Source organism: Micromys minutus (assembly GCF_963924665.1).
Source record: "Micromys minutus genome assembly, chromosome: 2".
Taxonomy (NCBI): domain Eukaryota; kingdom Metazoa; phylum Chordata; class Mammalia; order Rodentia; family Muridae; genus Micromys; species Micromys minutus.
In genome coordinates, this window is record NC_137971.1 from 51,727,243 (window position 1) to 51,753,175 (window position 25,933).

The 25,933-nt window shown below is 44.0% G+C and overlaps 2 protein-coding genes across 3 annotated transcripts; both read right to left on the reverse strand.

The window, feature by feature from the left end:
• Positions 1-62: 62 nt before the first annotated feature.
• GPHA2 (glycoprotein hormone subunit alpha 2) lies at positions 63-4,777 on the reverse strand. 2 transcript variants are annotated; one of them, XM_080913528.1, is made up of 4 exons: positions 4,638-4,777; positions 687-786; positions 379-563; positions 63-293 (listed from the first exon to the last, which is right to left on the reverse strand). In XM_080913528.1, exons 2-4 carry the CDS (start codon positions 784-786, stop codon positions 192-194), a joined length of 387 nt encoding a protein of 128 aa, XP_080769654.1. In that variant the 5' UTR covers positions 4,638-4,777; the 3' UTR covers positions 63-191. The 2 variants fall into 2 exon arrangements, with proteins under 2 accessions (XP_080769654.1, XP_080769655.1); XM_080913529.1 differs by lacking the exon at positions 4,638-4,777 and adding an exon at positions 1,101-1,132.
• Positions 3,768-25,114, reverse strand: MAJIN (membrane anchored junction protein; the record flags this gene model as incomplete). The annotated part of the gene is made up of 10 exons (XM_080912957.1): positions 3,768-3,852; positions 4,638-4,746; positions 5,674-5,746; positions 11,905-11,968; positions 13,478-13,569; positions 13,825-13,856; positions 14,666-14,791; positions 15,077-15,152; positions 20,096-20,141; positions 25,014-25,114. The coding sequence occupies 10 exons, from the start codon at positions 25,112-25,114 to the stop codon at positions 3,768-3,770; spliced, it is 804 nt and encodes a 267-aa protein (XP_080769083.1).
• Positions 25,115-25,933: the final 819 nt, after the last annotated feature.

The window sequence follows — 25,933 nt, forward strand, 5'->3', positions numbered from 1 at the left end:
AAGAGCGAAACTCAAGCATTGTTTGCTTTATTGAGGACAGGAGCGAAGGAGAATGTGGCATGAGACTGCTGAGAAGGCCAGGTAAAAAGAGGTGAAACCCCACGTTCACAGGCCCTAAGAGGGTCAGAGGCCCTCGGCTGAGAGACTCATGACAAATCAGTGGCAGGACTGGACCCTGAGCCCCTCAGGGACTAGTAGCGGGAGAGACGGCACATATCACACTGGCAGGCCCTGGCAGTGAAGATCTCAAGTTCCCCACGATGGTTCCCCACGCAGTGTAGCCACACCCTTACCTGTCGGAGGTGGACCCAAGTTTGTTCCTATTCCTCCCACCCTGGATCCCCACCCTCACGCCCCCACCAGGGTCAGGCCCCTTACCTTCTTAAGGCTGCTGACGGTGCAGCACTGAGACGCAGAGGTGATGTTGTGTCGATAGCTACTAGCCACCAGCACAGAGTACCGAGAGGGGAAAGCACTAGACTCACAGTGTCCTACACACGCCTGTGCCACATGGGAGCCCTGGCAGGTGCCGTGCCGATCACTTCGAACTGTCACGTTGAAGGCTGGAAGGAGATGAGAAAGTAGCCTGTGAAGGCTGTGCTACCTGTGCTTCTTGTTTGAAGCTCGGCTCTTCCCCCCCTCGCTGCCCCCCCCCCCCAGTCCACTTTCTGAGTAGAGTAACTCACGGTGCAAGTGGCAGCCTGGGATGGCTGCCTCTGGGCCATGCCCTTCAGTGACTGCCAGGCCCAGTAGGCAGAGAAGCAAGACTCGTGGTGCCATGGGCATCTGAAAAGGAGTGGGTGGGAAGGGAAGTCTTTGAAGCTGTGCCTCTCCACCAGCAAGCCAGGCTTCTGGGTCTTCTGACTGGTAAGGTGTGCCTGGGTGGTATTGTTTATCCTCTCTGCTTTTGGTGGGAATGTGTGGGGTGTTTGCTTCCCTCAGCTAGTCTAGAAGGCTAGCCACTTGTATGTCATCTTCCTATGCAGACTTCCCTGGACTGTCTTTCACTGTCTGGGGTACATACCAATTCCTCCATCCATGTGCCACTGGCCTACAAGGCCCTGGCCCACCACCCTCCCTCCCTAGCACTACTTGCTTACCAGTCCAGCAGGAACTGTAGATTCTCGGTGCCTTCTGCTGGTCTCCAAACTGGTGCTGGCTCTCCAGGCTTTTATTTGCTGGTGTTTTGAGCCCCACCCTCCAAGATATCAGCTTTCAGGCCCCTCCTAGCCTGAAGCCTCACCACCTGGAGAATTCTTTTCTTCAGAATGCAGTCTGACTTTTCCCGTGCCCATTAGGCTGTTTAGTGTTGCTTGCATACTAGAGGGGGTGAGGCAGGCCCAGGAGTGGGCAGTGTGACATGTAGGCAGTTGGGTTTTCTTCACCCTCTGTGAGCTTTGGCAGGACTCTTACCTGTTCAGCCATTCTGTCTAAAAACTATTACCCTCATCCCTGCTGCCAATCTGTCTTTTAGTGATTGCAAAGGAATGGAACTGAAAATCAACTTTTTTCTTAAAAGACAATCTCATGCATCCCAGAGGCAACCTTGAACTTGATCCTCCTGCCTCCACCTCCTAAGTCCTGGAATCCCAGGCATGAACCACCATATTCAGTTCATGCTATTCTTGGGTCAAGCCAGGGCCTCCTGAATGCTAAGGAGGCATTCTACCAGTGGAGTTACATCCCCAGTCCAAGAACAAGATTCTTTGTTCAAGGGCACCCCACTAGCGAGGGTACTAGTGTGCTTGGTGGCAGTCTAGGGGTAGGTCCTGAGAACACTTAACTATCATGTGGCCAAGCTGTAGAGTAGAGTTCTGAGCTGGACCAGTCTACATGTGAGCAGAGCTAGACTCCAACCTCATTGAGTCTAACTCTGCTTACAGAGGCTCCCTATAAAAGTCACACATCATATTATCTAACCATGTGCTAAGTGACACCTGAGACACAAATGTGACAGTTGAGGGCTATGGATGTGGTTCCATGGCAGAGCACTTGTCTGGAAGCTTGGGGTTCTGGGTTCCATCCATTTTTTGGGCACCAGAACACAAGCAAACAATAAGAAAAGCCTTAGTCAACATTAGCTGGAAGTTGAATGAAGACGTGCCCAGACCAGAGGTCTGTGGTGATCGCAAGCGGCCCCTCTTAGACCACCACCACACCGAGGGCTCCTCGGAGTTCTTCAAATCCAACCTTTCACTTTCCAGATGATAAAAAAGGGCAGCCGAAGCCCTGTTAGCTGGTCCCAGTCAGCATGGGCACTCAGCACTCCAGGCTTTGGAGCTGTGCTCTTTGGCAGCAGCTGTCAGTGAAGTTATGCTCGGGATTATAGGACAAATGTAGTGAACAGGGTTTGGGAGAAACTGGTACTACCCATGTTGCTCACCCCTATCCCTACACCCTTGCTTGTCATTTGGTGTCCCCTGGGTTGCCTGTGCCAGCCCCCCAGAACTGTACTTCCTTTTCCCTATCAAAGGTAGAGACAACCAGGCAAAGAGACTCAGAGAAACCCAGCACTTTAGGCCCAGGCTTCCCATTAGGGACCTTGTGGCATGGGACAGACAAATGGCTTTATTTAAAAAAAAAGATTTATTTATTTATTTTTATATGAATACACTGTAGCTGTTTTCAGACACATCAGAAGAGGGCATCTGATCCCAGATGGTTTTGAGCCACCATGTGGTTGCTGGGAACTGAACTCGGAACCTTTGGAAGAGCAGTCAGTGCTCTTAACTACTGAGCCAACTCTCTAGTCCGACAAATGGCTCTTTAAAGACCGGGCATGGGGGTAGTCCATCTTAATATTGGACTTTACTAAAAAGCCAAAATGGGTTTTTCTAAATTCCTAACCATTATTCTTTTGGCTCTCTGAAGTCACATAAGCCCAAGACAGGTCTCTAGATGGCCCTGGGGTGAAGAAAGGGCTTAGGTACCTTAGGGAACATTTCACATTCTAGGCACTATCCTTTGGGGCCAAAATGAGGATGGGATAGTTTCTTTGGGGCAGTGGAATGAGACTCAAGCCAGTGAACCTTGTGTGGCCTTATTCCCTGAACCCTAGTAAAGAACTATAATTGCTGAAGGCAGGTATACATCTTGTGTAGTTCACTAAACAACAACAGGAGACTGGGGGTTCGGGGGAAGGCCCATGGATGCTTCTCTGTTCTCTTAGGCCCTGGTTCACCAAGTTCAACCAATGGTTCATCATGAGCAGTTATCGGCATTAGAGTCCTAAATACTAGAGACAAAAGACTTAAACCTTAGGGCAGTAGAATTCTGTAGTGTTTCGTTTATTTATTTAACTTATTTATCGTGAAATTTTTAATAAAATTACATTTCATTTTGTGTGGTGTACATGTATGGAGGTTGAACTCAGGTCAGTAGGTTTGGCTGCAATGCTTTACCCATCTAGCCACCTTGCCAGCCCTTCTTAGCATTGTTTTGTTTTGCTTTTCCAATTATGGGGGTGGAGGGCGGGGTACACAAGTCAGCCTCACTCTTAGTGTTCTAAATAGAAAAAACCAAAGGCAAACAACAGGATAAACACACATGAGGACCCGATCTGGTGCCCGAATCCCCATGCCTAGGGGTTGGGAGAATAGGATGGCACCGTGGAGTACACACTGGGAGCCGAGGCATGGATTTGAAGCCAGCCCGGGCTGTATCACGGTAACACTTGTCTCAAAATAAACAGAAGACAAAAAGAAAACAGAAGCAAAGGAGGTGTGGCATAGCTGGGGAGGAGTCACTTCGAGGGGACATCTTCTTTCCTATGCTGCCCCATGACCTGTGCTGTGGTGCCTGGAAGGCTCACTGATGCTCTTCCGGAAGAAGTACCGAAATGGGAAGAGAGCACTACAGGATGCAAGATGGGAGAGGGTCTGAGACTGAGGAGGTTGCTCCTTCTCCCTGGTTCCCATTAGTGCTTCATTAGCCAGGGCATTTTGCTCTGGGGAACCACTGAATGGAAACCCAAGTCCAAAACAGCATTTGAGAAGGCACCCAAATTAGATTATCCCCGGAAGAGGGAAATAAAGGAGAGAGAACTGCAGCAGAATTGCTGCGCTCTAGGCAGACAAAGACTTGCTCAGTGTTCTCTGCAGAAAGGATTCCAGACACACACCTAGGTTTGGAGGGGAGAGTGAATGCATTCTGGACTTCAAATCATCTGAATGACCCAAGATAGATGTTTCTGTTTCATCAACATGTGAAACAGGCCTCCTGTGGGCCCCTCAGCACTTCAGAGTGGAAAGAGCTGTATAAATGAACAGAGAACAGAGCAGCCCAAGCTCAAACCCACCAGGGTTACAAAGTGAGACCCTGTTTTAAAAGAAGGGAACCTGGTGCAATGGTGCACACCTGTAAACCCAATACTCTGGAGGCAGAGGCAGGGGGATCTCTGTGAGCAGGCCAGCCAGGATTACATAGTAAGACCTTGTCTCAAAAACAAACAAAAACAGTACACAGTCTTTTGAGTCAGGGCCCTTGCTCTCAGCTCCATTTCCATTATCTCTCTTTGATATGGCTGTGAAATCACAGGAAGAATCTCCTTCTCTTGTCTCTCCCCACCCCCCCTCCAGCTCAGTGAAGCAAATGAACCCAGAGATTGCTTTTCAGCTTGATGGCAAAAACTGTCTTACCTTAGAAAGCCCAAGAAGCCTCTGACTGCTGGCTCTTTCAGTGGTGGTGGATTGCTATGTTCCAGTGGAGGGACAACCAGCCCTGGCAGGCTATGCCCCAACATATCATCTGTAAGGAAAACACTCAGGCAGGGAAGAGACGCTGGCCCACAGACTCCTTGATCTAAGAGGAGATCACAGGGTAGCCTCACACACCAAGAATTATTTAGAGCCAGGTAAAATGTTTGTCTGACCTTTCCAATTTCATCTCTGCTCAGCAAGATTCTATTCTGACCTTGGCATATTTTCAAAGTCAGGCTTGAGATATTTATACAGCTCAGGTCTCAGCCATCCACCAGAGCTGACATGTTTCCACAGAAAACCACAACTGTCCAGTAATTCACAGGCTCACATCTTGCATCTGGAAAACTGCATCCACGTCCTTACTCAGGGTAAAAGATCAGAATGCTGGAAGGATGTTCCTCTTTGGGCATTCCTAGACCAGGCAGAGCATCTGTCTACACCTTCTTTTTTTTTTTTTTTTGTTTTTTTTTTTTTTGTTTTTTGAGACAAGATTTTATGCAACCCATGCCAGCCTCTAACTTGTTTTTAGTAAACCACTGGAGTTCTAGGATCGCACATGTGTACCTTGACTGGTTTTTCAAGGTGCTGGGGATTGTCTCTGGGGCTTTGTGTAAGTGAATTCAGTATTTTACCAACTGAGCTCCAGTTCCAGTCTCTGAACCTTCAATCTTAATGTTGATGCCCCAGGTGAAGAGAAAACACTTCCCAGAAATAGTCTTTCAGTCCCACAGCAAAAGATACCACATCCCTCTAGCTTTGCTTTGAAACCCTCCACTTTATTAGGAAATGTTTTGGAATTTCTGGGCTACTGAGTTCAATGTCAGAAGCAGGGCTTGGCTGGACATGGTGGCTCATACCTGTAATCTCAGTTTTCAGGAGGCAGGAGGAGGCTCAAGAGTTAGAGGCCAGCCTGGGCTCTACCACAAGAACCTGTCTCAAACAAAAACAAACGAGAATCTCCCCCCAAACTTACCCTGTTCCTTGACAGCAATGGGATCAGAAGCTGAAATATCCTGATATTCCAGCTGGGCTTCTTCATCCCTGATCTGTTAAAACAACAAAACAAAACAAAAAAGATCAAGGATAAAATCTCTGTCTGTCTCTTGTTTTCTCAAGATAAGGTTTCTCTGTTTAGCCCTGGCTGTCCTGAAACTCTCTGTAGACTAGTCTGGCCTCAAACTCACAGAGATCTGCCTGTCTCTGCCTCCCCAGTGCTGGGATTAAAGGCATGCCCCGAGTCTGTCTGTCTGTCTTTCTTTTCTGTTTTTAAAGATAAAATCTTAAGGGGCTGGAGAGATTGCTCAGTGGTTAAGAGCACTGACTGTTCTTCCAGAAGTCCTGAGTTCAGTTCCCAGCAATCGTAAGATCTGGTGGCTCACAACCATAAGATCTGGTCCCCTCTTTTGGTGTGCATAAAGACAGAAAGTGTACTCATATACATAAATCTTTTTTTAAAAAATAAAAATCGTAAGACTTCATCTTGTAGGGCCTGTGATCAGGGTGCTACTGACTGGCTTCTGATTACCCAAGCAGGTCCTATACTTCCTTCTAGTCATGGTCACCCAGCTTCCTATCACAGACCCTCTAAAACCATACGATTCAGGAACTCAGAACAAGCCCAGCTGGGTTGCCTCTATCCCTATTGCTGAGTGCCTCCTGGTGCTGAAACTAGCAGAACCAGATGTCATTTTGGTACAGTCCATACAGAACAACTGTACCACGAGCCAGTGTGGTGAGGCTGCCCCAGGAGTCTGTAGTGCTACAGCTGCAAAGTGGGTGGAAGGTCAAGGAAGGGCTTCACAGGGATAGTGACATTTAAATAGAGGTTTTGACAGATGAATGTGATTTTTGTCATAATTAGGATGAGGAGCTGATCAGGGAGAGAGCAGGGCTTTCTGGGCAGGGACATGATGAAAAGGGCACAGTACCATTACTGAGTAAATACAATCAGAATGGCTAGACCCAGGCATGGCAGAAACATAACAGCTTGAACAACACATGATACCACACAATCTATATCTCTCCATGTGCTACTCTGTAGAAATTCCTTTGTACCTTGAGGAGGATATCATACAACCTGGTTCCAAGTTCACATTTCTAGTAAATGCTCTGATGGTCAGAAACAAGCATTTTCTTGGGAATCTCTGACACTGGCCTTTCCTCATCCAATATAGCCTGAGGGCAGAGCAGCTTGGATGCTATTCAGGGTGAGCTTCTGGTGAAGAATTTGTACAGGGTACTGAGGTGACAGAGTTGCAGTAGGTCCCTAGGAAATGAGCACTGGCCCCTATTCTAAGCATGCATTTCAAGTTAGAATCTTTCTGAGTATCTTCACAACCCCTTCAAATTGGTGTCTATAGGGGGCATGCCCAGGGAAATCTTCCTACACAGATGAAAGAGCTACAGGAGAAAAAAAGTCATTCTCGCTCTCCTAGATAGCAAGGAAGATCTCAAGGGCCTACCTCTAGTTTCTTGAGAGGGCAATTCTTACAGACTTAATGAGACTATGATTCTGGACTTAAATCTTGCTTCAGAGATGACCAAAGAGTCTGGCATTTATGAGGGTTGGATCTAAGTGGTCAGCAAAGGGGCAAACCTAATCCCAGAAGCAAGGAAACTCCTCTCACAAAAAGGGTAGCTTTCCTGGAAGGCAGTGTGGAGGCTCAAGCTGTAGAGCAGAAAGACAGGCTGAGGAAGACTGTGGCGCCACTGAAGAAAGCCAGCAGGGTGTTACACCTTGAAAGCCACTGATAGTTCCAAGTCAGACCTGCTTAGAAGTGGAACAGAGGTGAGAATACACCGAGCAGTCTGGTCCACATGGGGCCATTTATCTGTTCTCTAATGTCTTTTAATCCTTTCATAGTCTGGCTCTCTAGGCCTGGGATCTGAAAGAACAAAAAGAAAGGGTCTTCCCTTCCCATTTTTCCCCAAACAGGTCTCAGGAGACAAGTATTGTGTTCTTTTATGCATTCCCTGCTAATGCTTTTCAATGTGTTCAGACATGCACAATCCTCCCTGGCTGTATGTGTTCCTACAACCCAAACTTTCCACAAAGGGGTGGGAGGATGCCAAGCACTGAACCATAGGAACAAATTCAATTCTTCCAGCTCAAGTGGCTTGCACTGAGAGTCTCTGTGGTTACATTAATTTAGGAGAAATCCTTTCCCCGGGAACAGGGTCTGTGATGGAGGCTGTCTTTGGGCGTTGAGTCAAAATCAATAAACATGCTCCTTTTGCTCAGCTTTTCTCTAAACCCAGAGTTGAGATGAAAGGTAATTATGTTGAGTAAGAAGCTGTGGGTACTGTTCTTGCAGGAGATGGTGTGTCAAACTAAGAATAGGAAGGTACGGAGTTAGTGCGGGGAAAATGCTCCTTTATAGCAATTATCTTGCTTGTAGAGCACTTTGTTCTCAAAGGCTTCATGCACACCTCTTGCACTTTCTCAGTTCTCTTCTTGACTTCCAGAGGTTGGCAGTGCAGAGGAAACAGCTTACGACCTAAAACCACTTGGTGGGCTATGCAGCTGACAAAATTGGGGCCTCATCTTCTAACCCTGGTCCCAGAGGCAGGAGTTTAGATTCCCAAGGAAAATAAGCAGCTAGGTTTTACATGTGTGTTAGGTGTCTAGGCACACAACATACCTTAAAAGGGTGACAAAATATTAGAAATTGTCTCCATACTTTACTCCAAAAGGTTAGGTAATTCCTGTGATCCTAGGGGACTGAAGGCCTACTGTCTAGTCCCAATAACAATTCCCAGCACTGAGTTCTGGATGCATTAGCCTGCAGGCATTAAAAGTGTCACACTCTTCTCTCTTGGCTTGGGCTCTTCAAGGACCTCAGCTTTACCAGGGGACTTTCCCCTCACAACCTCACTAAGTGGCCTGTGCTTCCTGGACACACACAGCTATCTGACTGTCTGGCCTGACATTCCTGGGGGCTTTAAAGGCAGGATAGCTCAAGTATTTGGCTCACAGTTGACACAGGACAGTGTCTTGAACAAATGTATATATATGGTAGTTCTTAGCTCCTTCACTGATCATGTTGTGGGTCCTGGGAAGTCCAATGGTGGCTATTAGTATCTGGAACTTAGGGTCAGAACTACTTTGGAGACACAAAGAACAAATTTTAAAAATACCTATAAGACACACATAATAGTTGCAAGATATTTAAAAGGGGGAGGAAATAAAAAAAATATGTGCTACTTTCTTTTGATGGGGTTAAGACAGAGAGTTTCTATGTGTAGCTCCGCCTCCAGAGTGTTGGGATTAAAGTCAAGTACCACCACTGCTGGCTAAAATGTGCCACTTTGAAGACAACTATCATGGCTGGAGAGATGGCTCAGGAGTACCAACTGCTCTTCCAGAGGTCCTGAGTTCAATTCCCAGCAACCACATGGTAGCTCACAACTATCTGTAATGAGATCCAATGTCCTCTTCTGGTGTGTCTGAAGATAGTGACAGTGTGCTCATATAAGTAAAATAAATAAATATTGGAAGAAGAAGGAGGAGGAGAAAACTATCAGCAAGAAGCCTTAAAATGGACAAGTAGCCAATATATAAACATTTAAGTGAAGAAACAAACCATCAAATAAATCAAGTAAAACTGCATCACTGGGACAGCCTGTCCTTGTTCTGTTTTATATTTTAAAGGTTTTATTTTACTTTGAATTAGAATTACCCCCCTCTCTCTCTCTCTCTCTCTCTCTCTCTCTCTCTCTCTCTCTCTCTCTCTCTCTCTGTGTGTGTGTGTGTGTGTGTGTGTGAATTCAGTACCCACAGAAGAAAGGAAAGAGCTCTCTGGAGCTGGAGTTACTGGCTGTTGTAAGATGCCTGTCCTTAATTCGGGAACCAAAGTTAGAACCTCTAAAGATCAGTAATGATCTTAACCATTGACCCATGTCTTCAACCCTTTTAATTTCTTTTTTTATTTCAGGCAATAGGGACAGAGTCTGTGTAGCCCTGTCTGGCCTTGAGCTCACAGCGATCTGCCTGCCTCTGCCTCCCAAGTGTTAGAATTAAAGGAATTGGCAATCATGCCCTGGTTTAACTACATATTTATGTGGATATAGGAATGTGAGGTGCATGAGGGTAAAGTGGAAATTTCTGTTGTCTTTGGAGACTCAGGTTATAATGATGTTGTGCTGGGACAAGTAGGGGAAACAATGTTTTAATGATGTTGTGCTGGGACAGGTAGGTGAAACAAACAATGTTTTAATGATGTTGTGCTGGGACAGGTAGGTGAAACAATGTTTTAATGATGTGCTGGGACAGATAGGTGAAACAATGTTTTGCTGAAGCAGATACAGGTGAGAGGATGTCTTGCTAAAGCAAACACATGAAAGTACACATGATGTTTAAAAAGAATATAATTATGACCCCACAGACAGTGGGAGCTCGAATGTTGGTTCGCCTTGCCCTGCCTCACCCGTCGTCACTGATGACACGCATGTCTTGGTTTGCCTGACATTGCATTGCTAAGCTTCAGTTGTGGTGACTTCATAGAGAGAACCTCAACAAAGAACTTCTTGTGAGGTTCCTGTGGCTTCTTCCATGGACTTGGGCCGACTGGCATGTCTCACGGTTTCTTCTGGATTAAACTGCCCTTGATGATTCCTGTGTGGTGTCTGCTGAGTGGACTGGACTATAGCTGCTGATTTGTGTTTGGTGTTTGCTAGTTGACTAGACTGAGAACAATGAAGATTGGAATCAACCCAAAGCACTATTTCTAAACAGATCCACTTCCCCCGTGTCCTTATAACCTCTGGTGGATGGTGGGCTAGAGGGGAGGTTGAACCCTTATTAAAGTAGGTTGTGAAAAATATATGCCTACATGTGCTTGTGTCATGGCATGCATATAGAAGTCTGAAGACTCTGTGTGAGTCAGATCTTTCCTTCCACATTATGGGTCCTGGGGATGGAAGTCAAGTCATCAGGCTTGGCTGCATGTTCCTTTGCCAAATGAGCTATCTTACTCTGTGCTCACAGAGGCCAGAAGAGGGTTTTGGACCCTCTGGAGCTGGAGTTACAGGAAGTTGTGTGCTGCCTAACATGGATACTGGAAATTGAACTCAGGTCTTCTACAAGAGCAGCAAATGCTTCTAACTGCTGAGCCATCTCTTAAACCCTCTGTTTATTTTAGAGACATGGTCTTACTGTGTATCCCTGGCTGGTCTGGAACTCTCTATATAGACCAGGCTGACTGTAATCAGAGAATTCAGATCCTGCCTCTGACTCCTGAATGCTGAGATTAAAGGCATGTGTCACCATGTCCAGCTTCCTTTTTACAAAGTAATTTAAAATGTATCCTTTCAGCATCCTATCCCTGTAAATACTGTATCTGATCCCTTACTCCTGCCCCACTCTCACCCTCTTCCCCTCACTCTTCTCTCCAGCACATCAGACTCCTGCTTGGATGTTCTTTTTTCCCCCTGGACCTACAACTCTAACATAATTAGAGTTACCTGCATGTGTATAAGTGTAGGGTTATCTACTGGGTCATGGGCAGCTTACCAGCTACACTCAGGCATAAATGACTCCCCTTCCCCAACAGTTCATGATCTGCCAGCACCTTAGTTTGGGGTTGAGTTTAAGAAGGGATGGTAACTGCCTAGATCTTGCCTGGGTGTAATTCAGCTAACCTCAGTGGCTGTGGGCTTATGAATGCACAGACGTGTCAGTCCTGAAGACATCTCTTCACAGCACCAACCCCCTCCAGTCTCACTCCACAGCTCTGGCTGACCTGATAAATGTGGTTAGCCAGGTCTCAAACTCTAGCCATCTTGCTGCCTTGGCGAGAGTTATAGGAAGGCACCTCCACTCCCTACATGCCCACCTCACCTGCTAAAACAAGACACGCCCAGACTCAAACTCCAGTGTAGATTAAGGCAAAAATTTTTCTACGGTGAGGATTCTATATTGGATTTCACACCCATTAAATACAGACCTATTTTTAAATTATAAAACATGAGCAGTTAAGTTGAGAAGACTGTCATCAGAAAAAGATCCATGGGTGTGTTCATTATACAACTACTTTAGGGACAGTGACAAGTGCAGAATAGTTTGAATGTCGGTCTACAGAGAGTGAAACCCAAGAATGAGTTCAGTCAAGTCAGTGTGCAGCAAGGACCAAGCGGAGTGTGTAACAGGAGCCGGCCTGTAACAGAGGAGCCATCAGAGCCTCAAAGCTCCCGTCTCGATGCTTACCTTCTTGCTCTCCTTCAGAGGCTTCTTACTGCTGGAAGCTTCACTCAGTGTCTCCATCTTGGCCCTGAAGTGGGGGAGGAAAGCCCAGGAAATGTCATTGGCTATGGCAACATCACCACATTCAAGCAAATGTAGCCCAAATGAATATTTCAGCAAGTTGGCTATTTTTATACTACTCCTGGCTGGCAGGATAAATTGTGTGGCAAGATTTTCTTTGGTTGCTTCAATTCATAATAGAATTTCAATTGGAGACATTTAAAGGCAGGGTTGAGACACAGTATATGTGATGGAAAGAGGGATCAAACTATGAAACATTCAGCTGTACATCAAAACCCAGGGGAGATCCGGGGCCTCATCTCTATAGGAAAATCAGTTAAATAAAATAAAACCGAGTTTTACGCCTCAAATATGATCACATTCCACAAGGCTTGGGATGAACTCCCTACTTGTCACTGACATGTTCACCCAGAAAGCAGAGTCAGCCCCTTTGTAATCTGCTGTCACTGGAATGAAAGCATCTTGGACTGGGGAGCAAACCACACCTTGGATTATTCCAGGTGGCCTCCCTGGGATGGTCTTACTGACAAATTCTTCCACTGACAGAGAATCAAAAGGACACAAGTAACCTCTACAGCAACAACTTCAACGTGTTTGAATATGCTTGCATTCCCTCTAACAATTCATGCACACTACATTTTAAGACAAAGTGTCTCTAGTATCCTTGAATGGCCTCTTGCGGTGAGTGATTCTATAAGATTGTGACTATGTACCACCACACAGACAGTATCTTTACACATTTACATTTTAGCCAATTGTTCATGGGGTAAAATTCTATTTTATTTGTTTTTCACCTTTCAAAGCCCTTTGCACATGCATGTTCATGTATTTACAGGTATGCAAGTGTAGAGATGTGAATGTACACATGTGCAAAGTTCAACCTCCAGTGCTGTTCCTCAAGTACTGTCCACTTTTTTATTCAACACAGGGTCTCTTACTGGTGTGGACTTGTCAAGCAGGCTAGGCTGGCTAGCCAGTGACCCCCATAGTCCAGTTGCCTGCATCTCTCCAATACTACAAGCCTGTACCTTGCCTGGTAGCCCATGTGCTCCGGGACCAGGCTCAGGCCCTCAGACTTGCATGGCAAGCATGTTACCAACCAAGATGTCTTTGGCCTCCTTCTGTTTTTGTATAACATTCTGCAAATTCCTACATTTTGTGATTTCTATTGGATAACACCATAATACTCACTGACTGTGTTGAGTTCAGTTCTATAGATCTGACAGTGTTTCCTCCTAGCCTTTTCTGTATTTTTCTCTTCTGATAGTAGGGCCTCCACCTATCTGTGATTCTCTGTCATGCTACAATCCAGTTTAGCCTCTAGCTTGAGGAATAGAACAATCTTACTTTGCTGAGAGACTGATCAAATGAAATAGAAAATATCAACTTATTTCCTTTCCTCAGTTTATCTACCTGTAGGGTGGGCAAGGTACTGAAGAACCCTCCAAATCAAGCAACTGCTCACGGCTGACTCAACAGACAGCAATAGGTGGCAAAGCCTCTCTACATCACTGACCTGTGTGGCCCTGGCCTGCTAGGGGAGCTGGGTTCTTCCATGAATTTCCGTTTCCTCATTGTGGCTTCTTCTGCTCCCTTCTCAGCTAGGACCTGCAGAGAGGAAACCAGATTCCTGGGACCCCTCTTCTTCTAGAGAAGCTCACGGGACTGCCTACCAAAGTCAACTTGTAACATCTCTACTTCAGCAAGACATTGCCTCTGAAATCGAGATGGAGACATATAGACTCATATTTACAGTCAGTGGGACCTACGCACAAATGGAGGGGCAGAGACAGAAGAGACAGAGCAGTACTTTTGAAGCAAGAGAGACAATTTTCAGTTTTGTATAGAAAAAGCAAAACTTACCAACTCAAGAGGAATATCATTTGTTGGTTTCCCTACAATGGGAAAGTTGAATGTTATAATGGATCAAGACTGTTTTACCTGGGATTCTGGATTTTATTTACTTCTGGCTTAAGATAAAACTTCTGCCTGAGGCCTCCCCCCCCCCCCTTTTTTTTGGCCTGCTACACCTTTCTTGAACAAATAGTGACTTTGAGCTTCTGCCCTACCTTGAGGCAGAACAACTGTTACCTGTAGGCTGAAGTGAAGTTGATTCAAACTGTACTTTAATAGTACATGCTTCAAAGGAGGACACCTTTTACTACCTGACAAACTGGGTGCCCTCTCTTCTCCATCTCATTCCCTTCAGAACCTCAGCATTTCATCTAGGCTGGCCCACCTCCAGTGAGCTCCTAGAACCCACCCATCTCTGCCAACTTCCTACCTACCACCCTCGTCCCTGGTCAAAGATCAGAGTTACAGATACATGTATGTAGCCATAGGCAATGGGGATTCAAATGCAGGACCCTGTGCTGATCTCACAAACAAAAATAAAATTAAATGTTTACCTGGGTATCTGGCACTGAGCAATTACTCTCCAGATAAACTATGTATTCCCACCCACCAATACTTACACATACAATCCCCCATATTAGTGTGTCTCTTCACTATTCACAAAGGAGACATGGGTGGATTAAATAATCTAACATGGTGCCTAAGCCATAGGGCACTGAACCAAGCTTGAAGGAAATGCTCCAGGGCTCTGTCCTGTGTGGTTAGAGCCCAGTTGGGCAGACAGCTCCATGGGGGCCAGGTCACAGTCCTGCCCTTTTTCTTTACTGCCCTCTTTCTCAGTATTTCTCACCCAAAAGCAGATTTTCAGCAAAGCATTTCATCTCTACATACAGAGTAAAGACAAATGGGTAGGGGGTCAAGATGATTTCTCCATGTTTAAACTTCAGGTGGGAAACTCTCTCCCACTTGCTTTTATCTGAGGATGGTGCTAAGGAACTGAGGAAGGAGAACAGTATGTGTCCCTGGAGGCCATGAGAAGGCTGAGACACCAGCTCTGCTTCTCTGACCCACCTGTAAATGGCCTTCGGTCTCACCGCTTCCATTGCACAAGCATCAGGCATGGCGTCTTACATAGGGCTAACCTAGCACTTGGAAAGTGGACATAGGACCAACCTGGGCCACATGAGATAGGGACTAACTTAAACATCAAACTCCACTTTTCTGGGGGAGAGTGCGGGAAGAACCAGGAAAGAAAGGATACAGGGAAATACAATGAAGTGTTCTGTAACAAAGGGCTGCAGGTGGTCCATGTTTGCCAAGACTGCACGGATAGAATTCTGAAAGAGATATTTAAAATTATTTAATACTGTTAAAGCTCATCTTTCCATTTACATCTTTCATTCTTTTCAAACACCTACATTGCTTGTTGTTTGTTTGAGTCAGGGTCTCACTGTGTAGCTCTGGCTGCCCTCAAACTCACTATGTAGACCAGGCTGGCCTCAAGCTCACAGAGATCCACTGCTATAGATATCAGCCACTATATCCATATTTGTATACTTTTTTCAATTTTTTGAAAGGCTGACTGTGGTCAGGAAGTTGAGGTAGGAGGATCTCTATGAGATTAAGACCAGGTTGGTCTACAAAGACCAGCTCTTCTACAAAGAGAAGTTCAGGAGAGCCAGGACTGAAAAGAGAGACCACTGTTTCAAAAACAAAGAGACAAAAATAGTTGGGACTGGAGCGATGGCTCACTGGTTAAGAGCAATGACTAATCTTTCACAGGATCCAGTTTCAATTCCCAGTACCCATATAGTGGCTCCAGTTCCAGTGGATGCATAGTACACAGACATACATGCAGGCAAAACACACATACATATAAAAACTAAAATGATAAAAAATGCATGTGTACACACTGGCCCCTACTCTTGGAAGTGGGGCACACACATGCTACAGAGGACAGCCTTCAGAAGTTCTCTCACCCTACCATATGTGTCCTGGGAATAAAACCCAAGATGTCAGGCTTGGCAGGCAGCATCTTTACCTGCCGGCCCATCTCAGGAGCCTCACATACCTATGTTCTAATGAAGTCTAATGAACCATTTGCTGTTTCTTGATCGTATCTTCTGCTCCTCTACTTCAAACATTTTTGCTGTTCTTTCTGCCTGACTTGCATTCTTTCACCAGCACATGTTCAAATCCTACCTGTTCTACCCAGAAGGTACAGTTCAAGACAGCCCTGCAGAGAGCTGTTCCTGCAGCAATGATTTGTTGTCTCAAACTTCACGACAGTTAGTCCAAGGCCATGTAAGGTATTCCATACCATTTCTCTACTGAGAAGGGTAAGGAAAGTGCTGTATGTACTCAGTCCACCTGCTTTATTAGAGCATCTCTCTCTTTTAAAAAATTTATTTATACTTTTTATGTGTATGAGTACACTGTAGCTGTCTTCAGACACAGCAGAAGAGGGCATCAGGTCCCGTTACAGATGGTTGTGAGCCACCATGTGGTTCCTGGGAGTTGAACTCAGGACCTCTGGAAGAGTTGTCAGTGCTCTTAACCACTGAGCCATCTTTTCAGCCCCTGTCAGAGCATCTTTTTAACAGTATTATTTTAACACTGAGGGATGAAGCAGAGCATAACAGGTTCTTAACAACAGATATAAGTAAAAAATAATAACAATATTTATTGACATATAGTTACTTTGCTTTTGCTCAAGTCAAAAAGTCTTGCTTGCTTTAACTGTTAATTAGTCCATAATTAATCTTGAGAAGTCTAAATAATTTGGCTTTTCAATTAGACTCCTTAAGGAGTCTAAATAATTTGGCAGTATACAATGACTGCTTGGCCTGCAGGCTGGCTCAGAAGAGAAAAGCCTGTTAGTAGGTTTGAAAGTGTGAGTTTAATCTCTAAAACCTACATTGTAGGAGAAGACCAATTCCTACAAGTTGTCCTTTGATCTCCACATATAAGTTGTGGTGCGCACACGCACGTGTGCACACACGCACGCGCACACACACACACACACACTAATTAATCCATTAAAAAAATTTTTCTATGACTTTTTTAGGGTGAGGAGTGGATACTGTAACTGAACCTATGACTTTGTGTGCCACCTATTCTCCCACTAAACTGTCCTAGCCCAAGACCACTTATTTTCTTTCTTTCTTTTTTTTTTTTTTTTTTTTTGACCACTTATTTTCTATGTAAAACATCCTGAGTTTGGGTTCCAACTTTTGTAATTTTACTTTTGTAAGTGTCGTTTGGTGTTGCGTCTGCTGTATTAGCACTGTGTGTTGCTTATAATGGCAGCTGACATCTACTATGATGGCAGTTCTGGTGTAGTCATGTGTTCTGTGGGTAGGTACATGTGTCCATATGCACCTGTGTGCACATATATAGGGGCCCAGAGATCAATGATGTCTGGGAAGAGGGAGAAGGAGAGGGAGGGATATCCCTGAATCTAATTTCTTTCCCTTTGATGCTTCCTTGAGCATGAGTACTAACAGTGCAACCAACCTCCCTCAACACCTAACAATCAACCCCACCTATGGAGCCCTAGCATTTATACACCCTCCGAAAACTTCCCAAAATTCCAAATGCCACACAATCTGCAGATGGCAAAACCACACTTCTGCTAGAGCAGGAGGCAAATCATGGCCAAGCTCTGTGGACAGTCTGAAGCAATTCCATATCCCTACACCTGAGATTAAAATGAAAGCACATAAGAAACCAAAAATCTAGAATTCTCACTAGAGATGGCTCAGAGGCAAGGGCTATTCTTCTAGAAGACTCTGATTTGATTTCAGCACTCACATGGCTGCTTATAACCTGTAATTCCAGTTCCAGGGATCCAACACCCTCTTCTGGCTTCCACAAGCACTTGGCACATGGGTGGCACACAGACATGCATGCAAGCAGAACATCTACACATATAAAATAAATAAAATTTGTAAAAATGGAAGACATAAAAAGTATTTTACTGCTAGGTATGGTGATATATGCTTGTAATCACATTAAGGAGGCTAAGGCCAGAGGGGTATAAATTAAGGGCCAACCTGAGGTTCATATTGAGATCTTGTCTCAAAAAAAATGGTTTTAGGGACTAAACCACCAATCAAAGAGTACACACAGAGGGACCCATGGCTTCAGCTGCATATGTAGCAGAGGATGGCTTTATCTGGCATCAATGGGAGGAGAGGTCCTTGGTCCAGGGAAGGCTTGATGCCCCAGTGTAGGGGAATGCCAGGGTGGTGAGATATGCTAGTGGGTGGAGTGGGTAGGAGAGCACCCTCACAGAATCAGGGGGAGGGGGATGGGTTAGGGGGTTTTGAAGAGAGGAAACTAGGAAAGGGGATGAGATGACATTTGAAATGTAAATAAATAAAATATCTAATAAAAAAGGAAAAATGTTTTTAAATACTTTGTGGCATGATTCTAGCCCTTGAAAAGCTGAAGCTGGAGGATTGCCATTAAGTCCAGGTATGTTTGGGCTTTGTATCAAGGAACAGTCTAGCAGGGTTACTACCAAACAATAGCCTGTCTCAAAAACCAAGAAAAGGGGCTGGAGAGATGCTTCAGAGCACTGACTGCTTTTTCAGAGGATCAGAGTTTAATTCCCAACCCCCCATGTGGTGGCTCACAACCATCTATCTGTAACTCTAGTCCCAAGGGATGCATATGCACACACACACACACACACACACACACACACACACACACACACACACACACACGTGCGCGCGTGCGCAATGTACCCATACACATAAAAGAAATAAACAAACATTAAAAAATAAAAACAAATTGGGGTCTGGGCAGTGGTGGCACATGCCTTTATCCCCAGCACTTGGGAGGCTGAAGCAGGATATCTGTGAATCTGAGGCCAGCCTAGTCTACAGTGTGAGTTCCAGGGCAGCCAGGGCTACATACAAAAAATACTGTCTCAAAACAATGAATAACCAAACCAAACTAAATCAAAACAAACAAAGAGTTGAGATGCATCTTAGATAACAGAGTCATTACTTAGCATGAAGTCCTGGGTCCAGTTCCAGCACTGTATAAACCAGGTGTGTGTGTGTGTGTGTGTGTGTGTGTGTGTGTGTGTGTGTGTGTGTGTGATGATATACACCTATAAGTCCAGGCAGGAGGATAAGAAATTTCAAGGACATCCTCAGCTACACATACCAGCCTGGGATAAAAGAACGAATTACAAAAATGAAACACACATAAATGTACATAAAGAACCAATAGTGGAGGCTCAAACCTGTAATCTAAGTACTTGGGTGGCAGAGGCAGAAGGATCTCAGAAAGTTCAAGACCAGACTCATCTACACAAGTTCCAAGCCAGGCAGGAATATATAGTGAGACCCAACGTCCAAAATAAATCAAAAAACAAGCCAACCAAGCAAAAAAGCAGTTTGCAAACTTTAATATGCACACAAATATATGCAAATGCTTTCTAACCTATATGTGTGCCCAGCATTGGACACATCTATTTGAAATCCACACCATAATCTTGGAAGCAGATCAACCTCATCTGACAGGTAAAGAACAGACCGGAACAGAGGGCTGGGCTGCAGCATTCTAACTGCTGGCCCAGTGCCTTCAGTGGTTTATAGAGCCCTGCCCCTGTTCAGTCTCCTGGAAATCTCTAACAAGCAGACTGTGTAGAAAAAGAATGAACATGAACTTGGAACAAAGTGATGGCAAATGTTTCCAATGAAGATGAAGACACAGGCACTTGTCAGTGTATTTACCACCCAGTTTCCAGGCGGTGATTGGAGTAGTGGCATGCCTAGAGCCCCAGAAGGCAGCAGTCCTCTAGAAGCTTCTTTGTGCCAACTGCCACAACAGAGCTGCCCTGTCTGGGAATCCCAGTGGAAACAAACAACAACCAGTCCCAAAAGGCTAGTACTTAGTAAGAATTGAGAAAAAATATGGGCTTTAAATTTTCCTTAAAAAATAGTGGCATCTTTGCATGTAGATACCAATTTATCAGGTGGAGTTTTTGATTCAGTTTGTAGGGAATAATATAAGTCTGGGTATGAAGCTGGGCAGTGGTGGCACATACTTTTAAGCCCATCACGCAGAGACAGGTGGATCTCTGAGTTCAAAACCAGCCTGGTCTACAGAGTGAGTTCCAGGAGAGCCAGAGCTACACAGAGAAAACCTGTCTCAACAAAACAACCACCACCACCAACAACAAAAAGAAATTTGGGTGTGGATTCATCCTTGACTTCAGGAGTAAATAATTTCTTCAGAAGTTGCTTCATTTTCTTCCTACCTCCAGCTCCTGGATGATGACTCTCTTATCCTCTATTTCTTCTCCTCTAGAAGGTAAATAGAGAAGTACCATGAAAGAGCAATCCCTGATAGTGCCAAAATAGCTTGGTTGAGAGAGTGTTAGACTGAAGAAAGCAAGCCCTGTCTAGTATCTGAAACAAGATATGTTAAAGTCTGTGGCTCACCCAGTGTTCACCTTACATAGTGTGGTTTGAGAATCGGTACAAGGTTACCCCCCAAATTTTTCTCTGTAAAACTTAAAAGATATTATATTACTGCTGTAATGGTTTAAATTTTTGTAGGTTTTATATATATATATATATATATATATATATATATATATATATATATATATATATGAGACTATATATATAGTTAATAAGTTATACACACACATATGTTTTTTTGAGACAGGGTTTCTCTAATCTTTTAAATAAGTTTTTGTTGGTTTGTTTTTTTGAGACAGGATGTGTCTGTGTAGCCCTGGCCTTCCTGGAACTCACTCTGTAGACCAGGCTGGCCTCAAAACTCACATAGATCCTCCTCCCTTTGCTGGATTAAAGTCATGAGTGAATCTTCTTCCCAGGAGCCACAGAACTCAGTTGTGGAAAATCAAACAAAGGCCTTCATTGTGAGGCTGGATGAATTACAGCAAAAATTCAGGTCCTAGCTGAATCAAAAGTTAAACTAAGGGCACATATTGTTAAAGGAATTTCCGATACTATAATTTGAGACGGATAAGTGTGTGGGAGAACCCTACTGAAACTGAGAATTTTGAACCCTCAGATTCCCAAGAGTTTAATCTCACCTGAGGAAGACGTCTCTCCACCTGTGGCAGAGGTGGCAGAGGATGTACTCTTACCCCTGCCCTCCTGAGACTGCCTTTTCCACCATTGGCTGAGGAAATCAATCTTTCACTGTCTGCTATATCAGCAGTGACTTTCCTTAAAGGAAATGCCAGACATTACTAATGACACTCAGGACCCACCAATAGTTGCCTCTAGATCTACAAACAGACTCAAGGCTATGCAGGTTCCTAGGGGGTAGTAGAAAGTGTATAGCTGGGCATGGTCGTACATGCCTTTAATCCCAGCACTTGAGAGGCAGAGGCAGAGGCAGGAGGATCTCTGTGAATTCAAGGCCAGCCTAATCTACAGAGTAAATTCTAGAACAGCCAAAGATACACAGAGAAACCCTGTCCAGAAGGAGAAAAAGTTAGTAAACAAACAAAACAAACAAAAAACAAAAAGAAAGTGTAGTCCATGAGGTGGCAGCAGCCTGGAGAGCTGCAGCAAGGTTCTGCAGAAGGCATACTATTCTTGGAATCAGTGTCCAATGTATGCTATAATTTCTTAGATAGCCAGGATCCACCAGTTCTGGAATTAAGGGGTGGAAATGGAAATAGTTTCCAACCCACTAGGAAAAAATTCACTTCCTGTACCTGCTGGCCTAAAAATGTTGGTTCCAGATGGGGGAGCACTCCTGTCAGGAGAAAAAACAAACCTTTCTTTCTAGAAGCTCAGACTTCCCCCTGGGGAGTTAAACCATGGGGCTAAGAAACAGTGATTGAAGGAGATTATCAAGGGGAAACAGGATTGCTTCTGTACAATGGAGGTAAGAAAGATTATGTCTGGAGAGATTATGTGCAGGAGAGCCCTGGTGCTAGCATGTCCTGTCATTAAAGTCAATGGGAAACAACAGCCTGACTCAGGCAGAATGACTCTTCTGGAAAGAAGCTATGGGTCACTCCTCTAAGAACAGAACCAAGACCTGCTGAGGTGCTTGCTGAGGGCAAAGAAAATATAGAATGGGTAGTAAAAGACAATAGTTATATCAGCTAAGACCATGTGACCAGTTGCAGAAACAAGGGTTATACTTGACATAAGTGTTTGTCACATTTTGTTAAGGTGCATAATGCATCTGTAGTTGTGCAAGGGATAGTTATATCATATTAGCTATATTTGTGACCAGGTTAAAATTTATCCTATAAGTTCTGTCCCTCTAGGGAACCCTGACTAATACAATATGCAATAAGACAGAAAGCATTGTATTTTTTCAAAAATGAGTAAGGTTGGAATGTCTAATAAAGGAAAATAACTGACAATATTTGCTGTCAATAATAAGTTTTAGGGCTTTCAAAAGAAAAATTTGAAATTTGGAAACTTACATCCATCACCATGGGTTTTGACGGCTTTCGTAACTTAAGTACTCCATGGATAAGACTGGAAGCAATATTAACAAGTTACTTTTAAAAATAATTTGTTTATTTTTACTTTATGTTCAGTGATATTCTGCCTGTATGTAAGTCTGTGTGATGGTGTCAGACCCCCTGGAACTGGAGTTACAGACATTTGTAAGCTGCCATGTGGGTGCTGGGAATTAAATCCAGGTTCTTTAGTTAAAAACAGCCAGTGCTGTCAACCAATGAGCCATCTCTCCAGCCCCAACAACTATTACTTGGTATTATATAATGAACTCTGTCATTATTTGACAATCTACATAAGTTAACGAATCAACATTTTCCAGATGACCAATGGAATGCTTCATATTATAAGGACAACCCAGGCCTGCTTAGTGGCACATGTCTTTAATCCCAGCACTCAGGAGGCACAGGCAGGTAGATTTCTGTGGGTTCTATACCAGCCTGGTCTACACCACAAGTTTCAGGACAACCAGAGCTACACAATGAGATCCTGTCTTAAAAAAAAAAAAAAAAATCCCCCAAACCCAGAAACTCAAAAGTGGGAGATGGTACTTGCAACCTGTATTCAGGAGGCTACAGCACAGGGATGCTTGGGCTATACAAACACAGCACCTCAAACAACAAAAGAAAACAGACCAATGAATCTTCATGTAGTAGAGTTCAAAAACTGTAATCATAATTTCAGATCTTCAATGCAACTAACCCTAAACTACCATGTAAAAACCCCGAACTCCTACTTTTCCAAGTTTTTGCTTCTGTTTATGGTTCTAGGGACTGAACCCAGTACATTCTAGCTAAGTTCTTTACTACTGAGCCTATACCAGGCAAGATTTGTATGATGTCAAGAGAATATCTATAGTGACCTGAGAGGGCTTGAATATATTCCTACCTTTTTCCAGTACAGATCTACATGTCTCTCTCATCCCCAAACCAAAATACTCTCAAGTGCCCAAGCAGATATAACATTATAGTGCTGTTTATCTTTTGAAGACTTTACTTTTGTGTGAGTTTGCATGAGTATAGGTGTGTATATATGAGGCCACATCTGCCTGCACATATGCAGAGGCCAGAGAAGAGTGTCAAATCCCTCAGAGCTGAAGTTACAGGCACTCATAGTGAGTGCTAGAATCTGAATTATACTTCTTCTAACTGTGCATCAAGCCCTTTTATCCACTGAGTCCTCTCTCCAGCCTCCAGTACTCTAGGAATCTTCTATTAAGCTGGGCGCTAATGAGATTTATAGAAATGTAAATGTATGAATTTCTGTATATCACGTGTGTCTCATAGGAGGCCACGAGTGTTGCATTCCTGGGTACTGGAGTTATAGGTGATGTGAGCCACCTATGTGGGTGTTGGGAACTGAAGCCCAATCCTCTGTAAGAGCAGTAAATACTCTTAACCACTGAGCCTTCTCTCCAACCCCTTGGCACTTCTTTATACATTCTGGATGTTAGAAACCTCAAAGATACATGGTTTGTAAATACTTTCTCTAACACTACTGTTTAAATGACCTTTGACGATTTTTAAAAATTAAATAGCCAGAAGTGGTGGCAGAGCCTGTTAATCCCAGCACTGGGGAGGCAGAGGCAGAAGAATATCTGTCCATTCAAAGCTGGGCTAGTCTATACAGAGTTCCAGGCCAACCAGGGCTACATAGTGAGACTCTTGTCTCAAAAAATCTCTTTAAATAGCTCAAAAATAAATTCCAATTTATTATTTTTGTTGTTTCTTTGGTGTACAAAATTAATGCTAAGTACAAAATTAAATCCAAATCCAAAAGAAAATTTGCTCATTTATAGTACTGACTTACTGTTTTTTGTCTTGCTTACTTGTTTTGAGACAGAATCTCATGTAGCACAGGCTGGCTTTGAACACATGACTCTCCAACCTCCATCTCTTCAGTGCTGTAATTACAGACATGTGTCTGGGTTCTTTCTTTTTTAAAATTAAGTTTCTAGAATTTTTACCTGCCACATTGTATCTGCTCAGCAGTTCCAAGCTCTTATGTCAGACATGTGTATGTATTAATGTGTGTGATAGTATGATCATGTGGATGTATAGATGTGTGGATGTGTGGGTGTACAGGTGTATGAATATGTATGTGGGTTCCCTCAGAGACAGAGGTGTCATATCCCCTGAAGCTATCAAAAGTAAGCCATCTGACTTGGGTTTTGAGAATCTTGCCTTATTTGGGTCCTTTGGGAGAGTAATATATATTCTTACTGCTGAGTCATCTCTCCAGCCTCTTTTTTGTTTCATAGATAGATTGATTGATCGATATTGCCTGTATGTATATCTGTGTACTACATGCATATGGTGCCTGTGGAGGCTAGGCTAGAAGGCCATCAGAGCTACTAGAAGTAAATTTACAGAAGAAACCACCCCATACCACATAGGTTCAGGGAACAGAACAGGAATCTGGAAGAGACATCAGTGTTCTTAACTGACAAACAATTTCTCCAGCCCTATTTACAATGTATATATGTATGTATGTAAGCATGTAGAGACAAGACCAAGCAGAAATAATTCTGAGCAATATCTTCTCAAAGGTATATTGCCCCTAACTTAGGAAACTGTATCAATCACAAGTGCACCTGGGAAAGAGCCTGACCAGGTGCTACTGCAGTCCCTTCTCTGGATGAGGAGGCAGAGAGGATGACCTGGGGAATGCACTCATGTGCAAGTGCATGAACTGTGTTCCTAACTTTCAAATTACCTGACACTGTTGCCATATCTGATTTTGAACTTATACACATTGGGTCCTGCATGAAGGAACCTTGTCTCTGGAAACGGGTAGGTGAACGGCTTTAAACTCATTGTTTTTGATGGTAGCCTAAAAAAAAAAATGTAGAAATAGTAATCAGTAAAAAGCTAAAGATGGCTCCTTATAAATATAGGAAAGAAAGCCTATCTAGTCCACAGCATCTTTTCAGGGATAAAATGTTCAACATAATACTGGTGGCCATGAACTAGGCTCACTCAGCACAGTTATTGATTACCTGGACTATTCTCCTACCTATATAGTGAGGACACATGCTGTATTGGAACCACACTTATATAAAGGCAAAAAGACAACGTTCAAGTTTGCTTGGTTTTGGTTTTTTGAGATGGGGTTTCTTTGTGTAGCCCTGGCTGTCCTAGGACTTACTCTTTAGACCAGGCTAGCCTTGAACACATAGAGATCCACCTGCCTCTGCCTCCTAAGTGTTGGGATTAAAGACATATGCAACATTCAAGATTTATTTTTTTATTTTATGACTATGCTGATTAGTTATGGAGTTTCTTGTTTGTTTGCTTGCTTGTTAGAATCGACTTGATATTAGCTAGACTTATCTGGAAGAGGGAATCTCAACTGAGAAAATGCTTCCATCAGATTGGCCTGTGAGTAACTATGTGAGGCACTGCCTTGGTTAATGACTGATGTGGGAGGATGCAGCCCAGTGTGAGCTGGGCAGGTGGCCCTGAGCAATATGGGCAAGTAGGCTGGGCAAACCAGGGTGAACAATACAGTAGAAGCATTCCTCCATGGTCTCTGCTTCAGTTCTTGCCTTGGCTTTCCTCCAATACCTCTAACCCAAACTAACCCTTCCCTCTCCTAGTTCTTTTTGGTCATGATGATACATTGCACCAACAGAA

Coding starts and splice junctions, on each gene's coding strand:
- GPHA2 (XM_080913528.1), bottom strand. CDS start 786: ATGCCCATGGCACCACGAGTCTTGCTTCTCTGCCTACTGGGCCTGGCA. Junction 564..686: donor CCCAGGCTGCCACTTGCACC/GTGAGTTACTCT, acceptor ATCTCCTTCCAG/CCTTCAACGTGACAGTTCGA. Junction 294..378: donor CCGTCAGCAGCCTTAAGAAG/GTAAGGGGCCTG, acceptor CACCTCCGACAG/GTAAGGGTGTGGCTACACTG.